At 37.0% G+C, this 18,351-nt stretch overlaps 1 protein-coding gene across 1 annotated transcript; it reads left to right on the top strand.

The window, feature by feature from the left end:
• The first annotated feature begins 1,579 nt into the window (after positions 1–1,579).
• adora2aa (adenosine A2a receptor a) lies at positions 1,580–17,120 on the top strand. The gene is made up of 3 exons (XM_036562812.1): positions 1,580–1,870; positions 13,266–13,691; positions 15,363–17,120. The coding sequence occupies exons 2-3, from the start codon at positions 13,357–13,359 to the stop codon at positions 16,087–16,089; spliced, it is 1,062 nt and encodes a 353-aa protein (XP_036418705.1). The 5' UTR covers positions 1,580–1,870; positions 13,266–13,356; the 3' UTR covers positions 16,090–17,120.
• The last annotated feature ends 1,231 nt before the right edge of the window (positions 17,121–18,351 follow it).

Genomic DNA, 18,351 nt, shown 5'->3' with positions numbered 1-18,351 from the left:
TTCAGTCCACAACTGCTACCACAATCCCCCAAGCAGAGGTCCAGAACCACACGTTTTTTAAACTTGCCACTTGCAAACATGTCCACTACTGGGAGGATTATTAGTTTTATCATTCATTTAAAAGTGCTCAGAGCACACTGAGATTAATAACTGGTTCATCACATTCATTCTTAAGTCTGCTTAGGTTTTAGCAGAGCTCGGTAACATTGAGATAAATAATTAGTTCACATTTATCAGTCTGTTCAAATTTTAGCAGATGCTCATCAGCATCGACGACGCATTGGACGATGGAGAAAGAGAGACAGGCAATAGTTGTGCTGCCGCTGCTGCTGCTGTCGTCGTCGCCCCCTGTAGCACCGAACCTGACGCTGTGAAGAGTTCCGCTGTGCCGACGAAGGGACGCGGAGCTCTGTAGGGCATGCACATGGCTCCGGGCAGGACAGAAACAGTGTTGAGCAGACGTGACGCCACACGGGCCCTAAGGCTGGGGGCTAAGGCAGTCTGTGCCGTGGGGGTGTCCCCCCGTGTACCCTGTGTTTGTTGTTGGAGCTGGGCATTTTTTGCTACCTTTAAAGTGCATGTCTAATAAATAGCAGAGCATTTACCCATACTGAATATGTTTGCCGGGTCTTGTTCAGTGCTGACGCTACAAAATTACTATGGAGGACGACACGTGCTTAATGAATTGATTGATTGATTGATTTAAAAGAATTAAAAATAAATACTTTTGGCACATAAAGCAGAAATAGATAAATGTGGGACGTAGAACCACAAATAAGTCAACTACTCAATAACAGTGCATAAGAAATGGATAAATAAATTAATTTATACACATATGAGCAGAAATACTGAAATAAATGTTATTTATTATTTATTTCTGTTTTTATTTATTTTCCTAACTATCAGTATCCCTGCAGCGTCGACATGCGACTGCCCAGTCGAGCTCTGCTACAGTTCAGAGCCTTGTCTGGACACCCAGTCGATGGTTGATAGCTAATGATAAATAATGATTAAGTGTTTGGGGCAAAGTTTCATAACCACCTCGACGTTGATTCATGTCCTTGGTGAGCAAAGTCTTGAAAAGTATCCAGCACTGGCGCATTCACAACTTTTTTTATTCTGTTATTCCCCTCAATCAGTTATATTCAGCAAGTTAACAGTAACTGTACATTAAAATGTGCAGTGTAGTGTATTCTCTGTCGAGCAGAGGTAGGGAATGGAGTCCAGTACAGTTTGGTGATTTCCCTGCTCTAACATTCCAACTAAATCTGGCAGTTAACTGATGAGTTGGATCAGCTGTGTTGAGCAGAAAAATCTCCAAACTGTGCAGGAATCCGGCCCTCCAGGACTGGAGTTCCCCACTCTTGCTGTAACTTGTAATTTGACCAGGTGCTTAAACTTTTGCATCCGACTGTATATAAATTCAGCAACAGGTTTGCATCCTTCTTTGCGTTTTCTTGTCCGGCCTGAAATTAAACAACCTAAACAGTTTTATTAAACATTATAAAAAACTTAAAAACAACCGAGAACTGTTTTTTTTTTTTCAGTCGATGACATCACGATGACGCTAGCATTAATGCGAGCAACGTCCCTCACTTTTGTCTTCACTGGCCGAGCAGTCTTCAACTTCCATCTGAACTGCCCTGTATACTGAAGTGGAAGCTTTGAGTCAGTTATATAGATTTTCTCCAATGCGTGGCTGCTGAAGAGTTAAAATGCACACGGACGAGTTTTAGAAAAAGAATATGCTTTTTCTCAATTAAATAAAATAACTCTAAAGGATCTTCTTTGGTTTAATTGTCTGCCTCTCGTTTTGTTTCTGGAACGTTGTATAAAGCTTTTCTAAAATGGATTTGACCCAATTGCCATGGTAAGTTTTCATCACACTTCTTGAAATGTCTTGTTTTGCACCACATTATTACAGACGAACGGTTGTCTACTATGTAATACTGCTGTGTTGATGGAAATGTAATAGTGCTGCTGCTATCATGTCTTGCTTTCTGAGTTTTTGTGGTCTATTTATGGTTATTTTAGTCCAGGTGCTAAGCAAATGAAACTAGGGTCAGGTATAAGGGCAATTAAGGGCCATTAACAAGGCAGCAGCGTGAGGGATAAGCTACATGTGAGGTAGTTTTTGGGTGGTGATGTCTCTGTATTGGAGGTGTTGATGTGGGATGGGGTAACATCCTACTTCTTGTGATGTCATTTGAAGAAATGGTTCAAAATTTTGTTTTGAGTTACTCCTTGATAAGCCAGTATTCTGGCTATGCTGGCTTCAGTTGGGTTATTGTACCATTGTGGTGGCAAATGATGTCCCACAAATTTAAATCCATGAGCTCAAATTAAGAATAAACCATAGAAAATTGTGACTGGGTATTTGTTGTTCTATTCCCAAATTAACCAACAAAAAAACTGATAATTACAAATATTGCAAATATATATTTTTATTTCAGTGATTTTTAATCATGTAATGCTGAAAAACAGCACGTCAGCAGTGACTTCAAAGATGTTGAAGTACAAACCTGTTTCCAAAAAAGATAGGATGGTGTTCAAAATGTCAATAAAAACAGAATGCAATGTTGTGCAAATCGTTGAAACCCTTGACATTTCACTTGAAATTGTATAACATTTCCGATAATGAAATAGAGAATTTTTATAGTTTTTTGAAAAATATATGCCCATTTTGAATTTGCTGCCAGCAACACATTTCAAAAAAAGTTGGGACAGGGCCATGTTTACCACAGCGTTGCTACACCTTTTTTTTAACAACACTCTAAGTGTTTGGGAACTAAGAAGACCAATTGCTGTAGTTTTAAGATAAAATGTTTCCCATTCTTGCATGATATACGATTTCAATTGCTCAACAGTTTGGGTTCTGCTTTGTCATATTTTTTGTTTCATAATGTATTCAATAAATGTTTTCAATGGGTGACAGGTCTAGACTGCAGGCGGGCCAGTTAAGCATCCAGACTTTTTTCTACGGAACCGTGCTGTCAATGAGTGTAGTTATAGGATTAAAGGAAGAATGACGGCTGAGATGCAGAAAGCGGTAGTTGAACCGGTATACAATATATGGTTTGAAAGCTAAAGTGTGACAGCGATTATTGCATATACAAACAGTCATCACCACACCAGATGAGTGGACATAAAGATATCAAACATTTCAAAAAATCTTAGGCTCACAGACTTCTATCTTTTGCCTATTATTGTTGTTGTTCTTCTTCTTTATGCTCTGCATAAAGAATGTGGTTTGCCATTTTCTTGCTGAAATAAACAAGGCCTTTCATGGAAAAGACGTTGTCTTGATGGCAGTATATGTTGCTCCATAACCTGTATATATCATTCAGCATTAATGATGCTTACACAGATGTGCAAATCACCCATGCAATGTGCGCTAATGCCTCTCCATACCATCACGGATGCTGGCTTTTGAACTGTGTGCTGATAACAAGCTGGATGGTCCCTCTCCTCTTTAGCCCGGAGGACACGGCATTCATTTCCAGAAAGATTTTCAAATTTTGATTTGCAGACAGAAATGTCTCCCTGATTCTATAAATCTTTAAATGATATTATGTACTTTAGATGATGAAATCCCCAAGTTCTTTGCTACTTTACGTTGAGAAATGTTATTCTTGAATTGTTACACTGCTTGGCCATGTCTTTAGCAGAGTGGTGAACCCCTCCCCATCTTTACTTCTGAAAGACTCAACCTCTCTGGGATGCTACCCAGTTATGTTACCGAGCTGTTGCCAGTTAACCTAATTAGTCATGAGATATTCCAACAGGTTTTAAGGATTACACAACATTACCAGTCTTTTGTTGCCCTGTTACACCTGGTTACTGGCATCAAATTCAAAACATGCATATATTTAAAAAAACATTTCCCAGTTTAAACATTTAATATGTTGTCTTTGTACTATTTTCAATTAAATATGGGGTTTAAATGATTTGCACATCATTGCATTCCGTTTTTATCTACATTTTGCACAGCATCTCAACATTTTTAGAAAAGTTGTATTATTTTTATGTCAAAATACAACTTTTACACTTATTTTTCTGTTAAACTGAAACTCCATTAGAATTGTGTTAAATATACAACCCCTATTCCAAAAAAGTTAGGACGCTGTGTAAAATGTAAATAAAAACAGAATGCAATGATTTGCAAATCTCATAGGCTCATATTTTATTCACAGTAGAATGTAAAACACATATCAGATGTTGAAAGTGAGACATTTTACCATTTCATGGAAACTCATTTGGAACTTGATGCAACGCATCTCAAAACATTTGGGACAGGGCCATGTCTACTATTGTGTAGCATCCCCTCTTCTGTTAACAACAGTCTGTAAATGTTTGGTGACCAATTGCAGGAGTTTTGGGAGAGGAATGTTGTCCCATTCTTTTCTGATGTAGGATTATAGCTGCTCAACAGTCCTGGGTCTTCTTTGCCAGATTTTTCTTTTCATGATGCGCCAAATGTTTTCTATTGGTGAAAAGATTGCAGGCAGGCCAGTTTAGCACCTGGACTCTTCTTTTGCAAAGCTATACTGTCGTAATGGATGCAGTATGTAGTTTAGCATTGTTTTACTGAAATATGCAAGGCTTTCCCTGAAAGAGACGTTGTCTGGATGGGAGCATATATTGTTCTAAAACCTCTATATTCTTTCAGCATTGATAGTGCCTTTCCAGATGTGTATGCTGCCCACACCATAGGTACTAGTGCAACCTCATACCATTAAAGATGCAGGCTTTTGAACTGTGTGCTGATAACAAGCTAGATGGTCCCTCTCCTCTTGAGTCTGCAGGACACGGTGTCCATGGTTTTCGAAAAGAATTTAAAATTTTGATTCATCACCTCAGTCCATTTTAAATGAGCTTTGGCCCAGAGAAGATGGTGGTGTTTTCTGAATCGCCTTGACATATGGCTTCTTCTTTGCATGATACGGCTTTAGCTTGCATTTGTGGATTGCACAATGAACTGTATTCACAGACAATGATTTCCGCAAGTGTTCCTGAGCCCATGCAGTGATTTCCAGTACAGAATCATGCTTGTTTTTAATGCAGTGCTGCCAGAGAGCCCGAAGATTACAAGCATCCAATATTGACTGTTGGCCTTGTCCCTTGCGTACAGGGATTTCTCCAGATTCTCAGAATCTTTTGATGATATTATGTTCTGTAGATGGTGGGATATCCAAAGTCTTCGCAATTTTACGTTGAGGAACATTTTTCTGAAATTGTTCGGGAGATTGGTGAACCTCCGCTCATCTTTGCTTCTGAGAGACTCTGCCTCTCTAAAATGCTCTTTTTTACCTAGTCATGTGAGATAGTTACAAATTGCTCCTCCAGCTGTTTTTTATTAGTACCACTTACTTTTCCAGGCTTTTGTTGCCCCTATCCCAACATTTGGGAGCAATGGCAGCAATGGCAGCAACAAGAGATATGTTGCTGCCATTAAGTTCTAAATGAGTCAATGTTTTTCACAAAATGGTAAAATGTCTCACTTTCAACATCTGATATGTGTTCTATGTTCTGTTGTGAATAAAATATGGGTCTATGAGATTTGCAAATCATTGCAATCTGTTTTTATTTACATACATTTATTTATACATTTATTTACATTTAACACAGCATCCCAACTTTTTTGGGATTGGGGTTGTAAAAAAATTCTTGCTCCTTGTAGGTAACATTTCATCTCAGAGAAAGAAAGATCAACTCTGAGTCCACAGTTGAATCCAAATTTCTGAGGAATTTTGCCAAGGTACTGATAAATGAAAAAATGTGCCAGTTCTGTTATTCATGAAACATTGTTATTTTAAAATTTAAATAAAAATCATGAATGCAATAATTGTAATTCATTCAACTGCAAAGACTTTGAAACTAACATGACAGTGGACTATATTTTAGAAAGAAATTTTAGTAATTTTATCAATGATTTTACCACTTTATTAATGTTGAACAATGCAAAATGCTACATTTTTAACTTGAATTACAAGTCAGCATACTAACCATAGTTGTCATCATATGATCCAGTTACCCAAGTATGCCTGAGAGACTGAAGTTAATGTTCTCAGGTGCAGTGGAAAGCCGGGATGTAGACATCACAACAGTCAGACAACCACAGAGCAGCAAAATAGTCTAAGGCAAGTTACATGATTATATACATTCTGTTTTTATCATACCTTACAATGGAAATAATAGCACAGCTAGTGAAAAATATTGCATCACTGAAATATAAGTGTATAAGAGTTCCTAAAAGCTATTTTATTGTCTTGTTTTATGGTCCATGGAGGTAGGTTTTGTGCTTGTGCTTTAAGTATACGTTTTAGAAAAAAAGGGCCTTGTTTCAAAAACTAGGGTGTGTGTGTGTGTGTGTGTGTGTGTGTGCGCACTGTTTCTTTTAATTGCGTACAGATATGCAAAGTTGGGGGTTGCCTGCTAACTTTGCAACCACTGATGCCAGTCTCCTCACTCTTAGGTGACTCTTTTAATGCAGTTTATGTTAGTCTAGTTTAGGATGTTCATTTTCAGCATCAAAAGCTTTCAAGCTTTTAAGTACTAAAACTTTAAAAGCTTGTGGGCAGACCTTAGTCGTTTACTATGTACTTACTAACATTTGATAAAGTGTTCTCAATTGTATCTATTGACACATCTTAACACTGATAAAGATGGTATAAACAGCTGTTTTTGTATCCAGATAAACATTTTATGTGAACAAAATAACACAATCTTACTGAGTCTGCAACTCTGATGATCATTATTATTTCACCTTCCTTTGAATTTGCCAAGTCTATATTTGTGTTTCATGAAACATTGTCACATCGTTATCATTAGATGAGTAAGCCAGTTCCATGATTTTTCACAGATCAGGTATGCCTTGAATCATCAGCATTTATAATGTTTGTTTAGTTCAGTAGTTCTTCCTTTCTACAAGATGATAAAAGGATGAAAAATGTTGGCTATAAGGATAAAATACAGAGCACAAACATTATCAAAATGCTGTTTTGGGAAAAAAGCCAAAGACTATCACATTTGATGGTTTCTCTTAGTCAATGAGTGTAGTTATAGGATTAAAGGAAGAATGACGGCTGAGATGCAGAAAGCGGTAGTTGAACCGGTATACAATATATGGTTTGAAAGCTAAAGTGTGACAGTGATTATTGCATATACAAACAGTCATCACCACACCAGATGAGTGGACATAAAGATATCAAACATTTCAAAAAATCTTAGGCTCACAGACTTCTATCTTTTGCCTATTATTGTTGTTGTTCTTCTTCTTTATGTTCTGTTAGCAGCTAGCCTGTGAAAAGAAGATACTGTCTCATTAAACTCATATATCTCTGACAATGTTAGCATGGCTACACAAAAGCAACAAAACAGAGAGATTTAGAATCAGAAGACAATTTATGTTTTGTGTCTTCTTTATTAATGTAAGTTGATATTTACTGGGTTGCCAGATTATAAAATAATGTAAGAGCCAGCCACACAGTTCACTGTGCAATCCACAAATGTAAGTTAAAGCCGTATCATGCAAAGAAGAAGCCATATGTGAAGACGTTTAGAAACACCGCCACCTTCCCTGGGCCACAGCTCATTTAAAATGGAAAACTGTTCTGTGGTCATATGAATCAAAATTTGAAATTCTTTTTGGAAACCACGGACACCATGTCCTGCGGGCTCAAGAGGAGAGGGACCATCCAGCTTTTTATCAGCACACAGTTCAAAAGCCTGCATCTTTGATGGTATGGGGTTGCATTAGCTTACACATCTGGAAAGGCACTATCACTGCTGAACAGTATACAGAGGTTTTAGAACAACATATCCTCCCATCCAGACATCTTCTCTTTCAGGGAAGGCCTTGCATATTTCAGCAAGACAATGCTAAACCACATACTGCATCCATCACAACAGCATGGCTTCACAGAAGAAGAGTCTGGGTGCTGAACTGGCCTGCCTGCAGTCCGGATCTTTCACCAATAGAAAACATTTGGCATATCGTGAAACGAAAAATCCTGCAAAGAAGACCTAGGACTGTTGAGCAGCTATAATCCTACATCAGAAAAGAATAGGACAACATTCCTCTCCCAAAACTCCTGCAATTGGTTGCCTTACTTCCCAGACATTAACAGACTGTTGTTAAAAGAAGTGGGGATGCTACACAATGGTAGACATGGCCCTGTCCCAAATTTTTGGAGATGCGTTGCTGCCATCAACTTGTATACATACACACATATATATATATATATATATATATATATATATATATATATATATATATATATATATATATATATATATATAAAAGAGTGGTTGATATATATATATATATATATATATATATATAAAATACTTTTTTAAATTATTATTTATTTTTTGTGGGTGATGGGCTTATATTGGGCACAGCTCAAATCTGTTCAAATTCTTTTCAATTACAGGATTATTCCTTCACTTCATATACGAAACATTACATAATTTTACAGTTTTATTAGAACACAAAGCACCATCATGGTGAACAAAACAAAAACATATTAAATGCATCCAGTCCTTCGCTTTTGCATGGAGATAACACGTAATATGTAACACAAGCAACATTTACTATGAAGACCTAATGGACAATTAGAAAATAAGAAGCAATTAAGAGAAACTAAAACCTCAAAGAATTCGTAATAACCCTGTCTGCCGTAATACATTAAAAACAGAGTATTTGAGGTAAAATTATTACAAATGACAGATGAAACAGAGTCATTACTATTAGTTGTTTATTTTCTTATTTCTTTTGCATTTTCCTCTATATATCTACCATTTTTAGATGGTTTTATAAATCATTCTTCTCCTGTAACAGGAAAGTGTTTATCAGTGAGGCTAACTAACCACTGTTAAGTAACATTAGCTAACCTAGCTAGCTGGCTTTCATACACTTGCACTCCTTTGCCTAGATTATGGGCAAAGCATTAACATTTTTGGGAAATTGTAGCACATGCTGAGATTGATTAAGGTGGTTTAACATTGCAGTAAAAAGTCACTGGAAAATAAAAAATATGGCCAATCTTATGCTAACGTGTTCACTAACTTCAATTATTCTAACTTCAGATATTGTTCACTGCTGTAGCCACATGTCTAAGTTAATACTATATCTAACATTTTCACAACATATTTGAATTTATCACCACTGGTAAAAAAAAAAAAAAGCTAGGTATTCTCTGTCATGATGAAGGAGCGGTTTTCTCCTCTAATCTTATTTGAGTAGTGTACTCTCCGCTACAGCTGCATGCAATGCATGCTTGGAAATATAGAAAAGTGACAGTGAAATACAGACACAGTAAACTCTGTTTGAATTATGCAGTGAAATAACCTGTTCAAAATGGATATTTCTGATTTCTTGTCCTGAAGGACAGGAATCTAGCAATTTGGTGATTTCCCTAAATAAACATGTCTGGTTCAACTCATCACTAAATCCAAGCTTTAATGTGTATTAGGGAAGGCAAATTACCAAACTCTGCTGGACTTCAGAGTTCAACTGCCCTGCCCTTTATCAGTGGTCTGGTCCTGACCATAGGATCACTGTTGGATGGATATTTTGGTTGGTAGTCTACTGGCAATTCAGCGGTGACTTTTAGAGTTTAAAAATCTCAGCAAAGCCAAATTGGTATTTCTTTTTCAGGTTAGACAAATAGTGCATAGCAACAGATGGGCTACAGTCAGTAATTGCATTCCTACAAATATCCATATAAAGAGCACCTATATGCTAGGTCTTTCTGATAACATTGCCCATGAGTGTAGGTACAAGATGGATGTAACGAATGAACCTCCTCAAGCATTAGCATTAGTTATATCTCCTAGTGCCTTATTCACTGCAAAACTTCTTCATGATTTTCATATACTGGTAACAGGCTACACATTATTCATATTATTAATTATTTCCACTTCAGATGCTAACAACTGCATTGTACATTGTATACATATCATCTTATTTTAAATGTGGTTTTAGCTACAGTGCACCAGCGAGCTGGAATTTACTACAGGAGTATCTAAAACCTGGCTCTCTGGTGTTTTAAATTTTTATTCTCTAGCTACCTTTAGACAGCCTGTAGCTGTTTCAGTTGATTCTATTTTTTTCTTTCTCTTTTTTATTTATTTTTTTTTCCAATCATTTTATTTTTATTTTTTTTATTTTATTTGGCTTTTCACAATCTTTTTACTTTATTATTTCAAATTTTAGTTTTAGATATCCTTTTATTAATTTATTAATTGTTTGATTCAAATTGTATTAAATTATATGAAATTAATAATCATTCATTTTAACTAGTACATCTTGGTTTAATTTATTTTGTTGTTCCCCTTCTTAATTAAATCTTAATTGTCTTGTTTGATTTTACTGTTTATTTGTTCATGGAGTTCTGTTCATTGATTAAAATCCATTTTATTTTCAGTCCCTTTGGCTGTAAATGCTTAGCTGCATTGAAAATGAGGGTCACCCGAAATGGATTTTTCTAACTTAATATCAGTCCTCAGTTTAAAAAAAAATATTTGGACCTTTCTACTGAATTAGTTATCTATCTAACCAGATATGTCATTAAACAAAAAATATACAAAATGATAACTTATAATGTACTTTCTATTGGGAGGTGGCTGTCCCAAACGCTGACCCCAAAATTTCAACTTTTGAAAATAATACTTAGATTTATTATTTTTTTAAATACATTTTTATTTCTTTTAAATGAAAAATGAAAAATTTGGATATATCAAAAGTTTAATTTCTTAATAAAAGTTTATTTTAAAAATCCTGTCCCACATTTTTATGTCTCACTGTCCTACTACCGAAACACAAAGTTTTAGTTCATAGGTGGAGCCTTATTTTAGTGACAACCCTGCATTTTAGAGCAAAGTGAGACTGAATGCCATTGTCTTGAAGTAAATGTGTCACAAAGTATGAAAAAATGTGGAAACTTAAGACACAGATGTGCCAGTCACCCATGCCATGTGTACTAATGCACCCCTATACCATCATGAATACTGGCATTTGAACTGTGCATTGATAACAAGCTGGTTGGTCTTAGCCCAGAGGACACAGTGTCCATGATTTCCAAAGAGAAATTCAAATGTTGATTCGTCGGACCACAGAACTTCCCCTCAGTCCATTTTAAATGAGCTCGGGCCCAGAGAAGGTGTCAGCATTCCTGGATCCTGTTTATATATAGTTTCTTTTTTGCGTTTAAGAGTTTAAATTAGCATTTGAGGATGCAGTGATGAACTGCTTTCACAGTGGTTTTCAGAAGTGTTCCTGAGCCCATGCAGTGATTTCCACTACAGAATCATGTCTGTTAATGCAGTGCCGTCTAAGGGCCCAAAGATCATGGCCAGAAAATACTGGTTTTTGGCCTTGTGCCCTGTATACAGTGATTCTCCAGATTCTCTGAATCTTTTAATGATTTTATGTACCGTAGACGATGAAAAGCACAAGTTCTTTGCTATTTTCTGTTAAGAAATGTTATTCTTGAATTGTTGCACTATTTGCTTGTACAGTCTTTCACAGAGTGGTGAACCCCTCTTCATCTTTACTTCTGAAAGACTCAGCTTCTCTGGGATGCTCATTTTATACCCAATCAAGTTACTGACCTGTTGCCAATTAACCACCAGGTGTTTTTTTAAGCATTACACAAATTTACCAGCCTTTTGTTGCCCCCATTCCAACTCTTTTTGGAATGTGTTGCTGGCATCAAATTCAAAATGGGCTCATATTTTTCAAAAAACAATAAAATTTCTCAGTTTCAACATTTGATACGTTGTCTTTGAAGCATTTTCAAATATAGGGTTTTATGATTTGCACATCGTTGCATTTTGTGTTTATTTGCATTTTTCGAAGCATCCCAACTTTTTTGGGAATGGGGTTGTATATTATATATACAAATATAACAGCTCCTTAGTTGAAAGCTCATGAGATCTACCATCTTTGGCTATTATTCTTGTTCAAGAAAATGAAAATAGAAACAAAATTCATGTCCTAATAAAGCAGTGGTGGAAAATACTTGTACAAAAAATTGTTCATTGTTACTATATTTAACTTGTGGAAGATTTGTACTTTGCTCAAGTATTACTGAAATTTAATACTTTTGCTCATTTTTTTACCCCTTCTAATTAGACCTTTGAAGTACTTATTACAAATCTCAAAGGCCATAAAATCTTTCTTTACTTTTTCTTAATTTATTTTTTCTATTGCCAGTCATGTTCCTCCACATTTTTTCTTTTAAAAAGGCCCTGTAATTTTGACTCTCTTTACTTTTAAATCCAATAGAATAGTGGAAAGTAACTTTGACTTCAGTATCCCAATGTTTATGGATGGCACTGCAGTATTTTTCTCCAATATGTTTTACTCATTTCATTAAAATTAATTTAACTTGTAGGTTAGGGGTGTACAGCTTTGTCCGTAAAGGGCCAGTGTGGCTGCTGCTGCTGCTTTCTTTCCAAACGTGCAGAGGCACACTGATTCAACTTGTTCAGTCAGCTGGTCTCAGCTTTCAACAACTGCACATGTGTGCCTCAACTTTGTTGCAGTGAAAACTTGCAGCCACACCAGCCCTTTGCAAACAAGATTGGACACCCCTTCTGTAAGAGTATGTTTTCCCATGTACACACCACTGGACCACTGTCATTTTCAAAAAAGGACTAGGTAATAACATAAACCACATCCATTTTATTATCAAGTGGCCTTTATAACACAATTAGAGAGGCAAATGAGTAAGAGGACTGAATTTTAGTTTTAGTAAATTAGCTTTGTATGTAACATTTTCGGATCTTGATGTAGCTGTCAGAATTCATCCCTTTTATGTACTCGTAAATATATTTAGTATATTTTTCTCAACATCTATCCGATATAATCTTCAGCTGCAACATTTTTTTTTAGTGTATTGATTTTTTTTTGTAGTCAACTGACCATTTACAAAAAACAAACAGAAAATGTTACAAAATTATGGTCTGATCCCCAAACATTTATATATGAATGCACAATGCAGTTCAGTACTGAATCACAGGAAAAGAAGCAATATGTGAGATAAGCATTGGTGATGAGAGTGTGAGTGATTGATGAGAAAAAAGATCTTAAAGAACCATGCTAAATTTTGTTTGCATCAGCATTCAGAAGACTTTTTCCAGACCCTTTTGAGCTCTTAAAATGTCCTTAGCATTTACTTAAGTAGCCTTATGTGGATGCCTCATATTCTAAACTCATCAGCAAACTGCTCTGAAATTCTGCGATGTTCTCATTGCAGGGCTGAGGTGGACTCTTGTGAATAGCTGCTGCTCTTTTGCAGCTATGGACGTTTTGGTACGACTTTGTACCTTCTCTCCAGCAAGCTTACCATGCTGAGCGAAGCCTCCAACGTGATGTACATGCTGCTGGAGCTACTGATCGCCCTGCTGTCCATCCTGGGCAATGTGCTGGTGTGTTGGGCAGTGGGTCTTAACACCAACCTCCAGAGCATCACCAATTTCTTTGTAGTCTCCCTGGCTATTGCAGATATCACTGTAGGTGTTTTGGCAATCCCTTTCTCCGTCATGATCAGCACAGGTTTCTGTGCCAATTTCTACGGTTGCCTGTTTATTGCCTGTTTTGTGTTAGTGCTGACACAAAGCTCCATTTTCAGCCTACTAGCAATAGCCATTGACCGCTACATAGCCATCAAGATCCCACTTAGGTGAGTGGATTGAGTTTATGGATTAAGAGCATGTGAAGTACATCAACATGTAAATATGTTGTGTCAGAATCTAATTTTGTATTTTTGTCAGAGAAGTTGTAGGGAAGCGTTTCTCAGTAATGAGAGAAAGTGTCATTCAGAACATTTTCTACTGGTTTTTATCATTTATTTTTATTGACCAAGAAACTGCTTTTGCACTGAATATACTTTAGGCTGTAATTGCTAAAAACCTAGACTGTATCACTGATATTAGTGGTGGTTATAAAAACTGACTCTTAACTCTTGGCTCAGCAATGATTTTGATAATAGTGTCCTCACACCCCCAACTATAATCTAAATCCTCTTTTTTAAAAGTGACATATAATAGGAGATTAACATACCATTCCATCTCTCATAAAGGTGAATGTGTGTGTTCAGGTCACTCATGCAGTCTATTATTATATCTATTTTACAGTATTATCTCCAGCCCTTGAGTAGCTTCTTCCACAATATATAGCAAGATGTCTGAAACTTGTGTGTGTGTCTTAACATACTGTCTATCTCACTAGCAATTCCTAAGGGTAATATGGGGCCAAGAATTATTTTTTCAGCAGCACTCATTGAACTTTCACATCTGGAGAAAGTAAGGAAAACAGACCAAGACACTCAGCTGTTCTCCCACAGTGACCAAAAGTACTCTGAAAATAGATTCTAACTCCAAGCAGTTGACATTTCAACTTCTATTTTTTTTTTACATTTATTACTCCTATGAGCTTGGTTCTGGAACATGCTGTGAATGAAGCAGTGGTTCTGTGGCTGTCTTTTTTTGTTTTTGTTTTCCATTTGACACATTTGTAGTCCAAACAAAAAAAACACCCTATGATACTTATAAAAAAAAGAAAAGAAAAAGGCACAAGCAGAATGAGCAAAACAATAATACAACTAGAGCAATGTGAACAAAAAATAATATTTTATAAATAATATACAATAGTGAATATAGAAAAAAAAGAAATCAGCCTGTTATTAGATAGAACTATTTGTTAGAGGCCTATTAGAGTGACAGATGCAAATAGCTCTATGAAAACCAGTCACTGTGACAGATTAGGGGCACCTGATCAAGGCAGATGAAGTGACAGCATCAGACTGAGAACTTGCTACAACATCAGACCAACATGATGAGCACTTGTCAGCTCAGCAAAGAAACTTAAAGACAGTTAGTTCTGTTCAGAGTGACTGTACACAACATACAGTGTTAATAGAGTGCAAGCAGTGACTCCGGCAGGCCTAAATATTACCGCCTAACTAAAAAGGGAGAGCCAGAGGGTAACAGAGGGCTCCCTAGGAAGTCAGGCCCCTCCACCGTCTACAAATCTGAGTGAGGGTGTGAGAGGGGCAGGGAGGCAGCACCACCATTCTTGGTTTACCAGAATGCTCTATGTCTTTGAACCCCCACTCTTTTGTCTAACAGGTAAACTAATTACCAAGCTCTTCACTAAACAAGTAGGTATTTGGCCTAGACTTAAAAACTGCGACTGTGTATGAGTCCTGAACACTAACAGGAAGGTTATTCCAAAGCTGGGGACTTCAAATGTAACCCTCCTGTAGATTTATTAATTCTAGGCAAGCTGTTTATTGTACTAAACACTAACAAATAAATCTCTCTCTTGCTCCTTTTCTCTCTCTCTCTCTTAGGTATAATAGCTTAGTGACTGGGCAGCGTGCCAAAGCCATCATTGCGGTCTGCTGGGTTCTGTCTGTGATAATTGGGCTGACACCTATGCTGGGCTGGCACAAGGGCCATAGAGTGGACCTTTTTAACAGCAGCTGCCCTCCAGGCACGATAGAGTGTCTGTTTGAGGAGGTGGTGATCATGGATTACATGGTCTACTTTAACTTCTTCGCTTGTGTATTAGTGCCCCTGCTCCTCATGCTGGCCATCTACCTACGCATCTTTATGGCTGCCCGCCACCAACTCAAGTGTATTGAGCTGAAAGCCATACCATGTGAGCTCAAGTCACGGTCCACCCTACAAAAGGAGGTCCAGGCAGCCAAGTCACTGGCCATCATTGTTGGACTGTTTGCAGTCTGCTGGCTGCCACTGCATATTATTAACTGCTTCACACTGTTTTGTCCACAGTGTGAACGACCAGCTGTGTGGATTATGTACCTGGCTATTATACTCTCTCACGCTAATTCGGTGGTGAACCCTTTCATTTATGCTTACCGCATCCGGGAGTTCCGGCATACCTTCCGAAAGATTGTGCACTATCACATCTTAGGTCGACAGGATCCTTTGTTGAGCAGTGGAAGCAGTCAGGCCTCAGCCCGTGCCAGTATGACAGATTCATTTAGCGTGAAGATCAATAGTCTGGTGCAGGACTTCTACGCTGAAGGTGGCAGTACAGCTAGCAGCTGTTAATGCACCAAATGTGAAATGGCAATGTTCCCAGTGTATCTCAGCCAGGAGCAAGGCAACCTACAATAAGAAATCATCCACTAGGGCTCCCAGAGTCATCCTTTGCGCCAGACATAGTCGTGCAATACAAGCAGGTACCTGCAGTGCTGGAGGAAAGAAATGGGAAATACATGATATCTGTCATTCATGACAAATCTGCACTTTACCAATGTACCACTCACTTCCATGAGCATTGCTAGAAAACTTTGAAATAGGTTGTAATGATCATTTCTTTTGCCACAAAATTTTGATGAAGATTTTGATGTGCATTTTATTCTTGAATGTGAACAGTGACTGTAGTTGTTGTCACTTTACTATTCAATTTCATTCTACTATTTAATTGCCAGGGCCTGCCAGAGGGCCAAAGTTTTATTATACGATTCTTTAACCTAAGAATAGCTCATCCAGTTTGCATTGAAGTCCTTGTAGTTACTGAATAATAAGCTTTAGTGTGTAATAAACCTGGGGTTTTAAGGGGTTAGGAATTATCCCAGCACCTTCTGCTGGACGCCCCTGATCTATTTGCTTTTTACTTTTTCATTTTATCTAGTGAAATTGTTTCATTTTGTTTGTTTTAAGACATTAGGCAGACAAATTTCAAGAAGTAATGCTTGAAAATGACCTGCTAATAAAATAAGACAATTTCACCAGATTACTTTTATGTAAAGTAAGTAAAAAATCTGGAAATATATGAAGTGATCTGATTGTTCTCAACAATCTCAAAATAAGAAATATAGATGTATCAACAATATTTAAGATTTCACTTGCCCATTTATTTATGCATACATTATGATAGGTATCACTATAACAACTGTACACGTTTGTACTATTCATTATTGTGAAGAGTTCTAAATCTGTTCAGTGCTATTTTGTCAGATGATGCAAAGTTCCAACACAAAACACAAAAAGTGCTTTGAACTGATGTAATTGCCAATGTTTTTTATACTAGTTGTTTGATTTGATTGACTTAAGACAGGTATCATTGTCTCTACTGTTTTATATAAAGGGGAAATGTTTCTAAATGTTGTTGTTGTTGTTTTTTTTGTAGCAAAATGATTAACCTAATTTGCTATTGTCGATCATAGGTTATTTTAATTTTATTGTTTTAAATAATAATTTTATTTTTCATGCTGTTTATCTCCAAGATAAAGAAGCACTGCAGAGTTTCATTAAAAAATAATGTGAGCACATTTCTCAGTAATATTGCTCAGTTGTATGTAGATGGTCATCATCACCCAGTGTTTGAGGACAGTTGTGCTAAAATTAGAATCTTCTACACAGTAGTTTCACATTCTACATAAATGTGTTATGTAGGACCAGCATTTCCTGGTTCTCTGCTCACTATTCAAAGGCAACATTGCTGTAGATGATGCAGGCCAAAATACTTCAAGGAACTGTCTCATGGCTACAAACTCTTCAAAGGCAACGTTGCTGTAAATGATATAGATCAAACTACTTTAAAGTGCTATCTAATGGCTACAAACTATTTGATAGCTAACAGATTTTCCACAATAAAGTCCCAGTGTATCTTCTTGCCTTGGCTAAGAGGAGTTTCAGCTAATAAATGTGATAACAACAATCTCATTTAGCATATCAGGTGCCAAAACTTGCATCCTTTCAGAGAATTTTGGTAGTACATAAGCAGAGGGAAACATTCTGTGCTTCACTGTGGCTGTCTTCCAGGGATGAAAATAATGAAACTATCCCCAAAGAATTTCCCTCTTGAGGTTTTGTTCTCTGTCACACACTGTGGGGTCCTATGAGCCCACACTTATTAGCTTTCCCATCCTTCTTCTAACATTCCGAACGATTTCAGTTTACATAGGGTTGCACCAGTGCATCTCAAGAGGTGGTGAGAGCTTTTTGTAAGGTCATACTCAAGCACACTTTTGCCCTTTAGGCTTACATGTACTATACAGAACAGGCAGTCACTAACTGAACAGTGACACAATATTTGTTGTTTTGACTTCAGCACATTTGAAATGAAAGAATGACTTTGAGGTTAAAGTGCAGAATGTCAGCTTCAATTCAAAGGTATTTACCTATATAGTGGCTTAACCTATAGGAATCGCAGAACTTTTTTATGCAGAACTCCTCCTGGAACAACTGGCTACTCAATAGATATGCCCACATAAGCACCCCCAGGTCTTAAGCTTTTTTTGTGGAAACATAAATGCCATTCTTGAAAATCACTTCTAAAGTGCCCTGTGGTCGATATGTTTTGTC

The sequence above is a fragment of the Colossoma macropomum genome, unplaced genomic scaffold (assembly GCF_904425465.1).
Source record: "Colossoma macropomum unplaced genomic scaffold, Colossoma_macropomum, whole genome shotgun sequence".
Taxonomy (NCBI): domain Eukaryota; kingdom Metazoa; phylum Chordata; class Actinopteri; order Characiformes; family Serrasalmidae; genus Colossoma; species Colossoma macropomum.
Note: the sequence above shows the minus strand (reverse complement) of the source record. Positions and strands in the feature narration are given on the sequence as shown.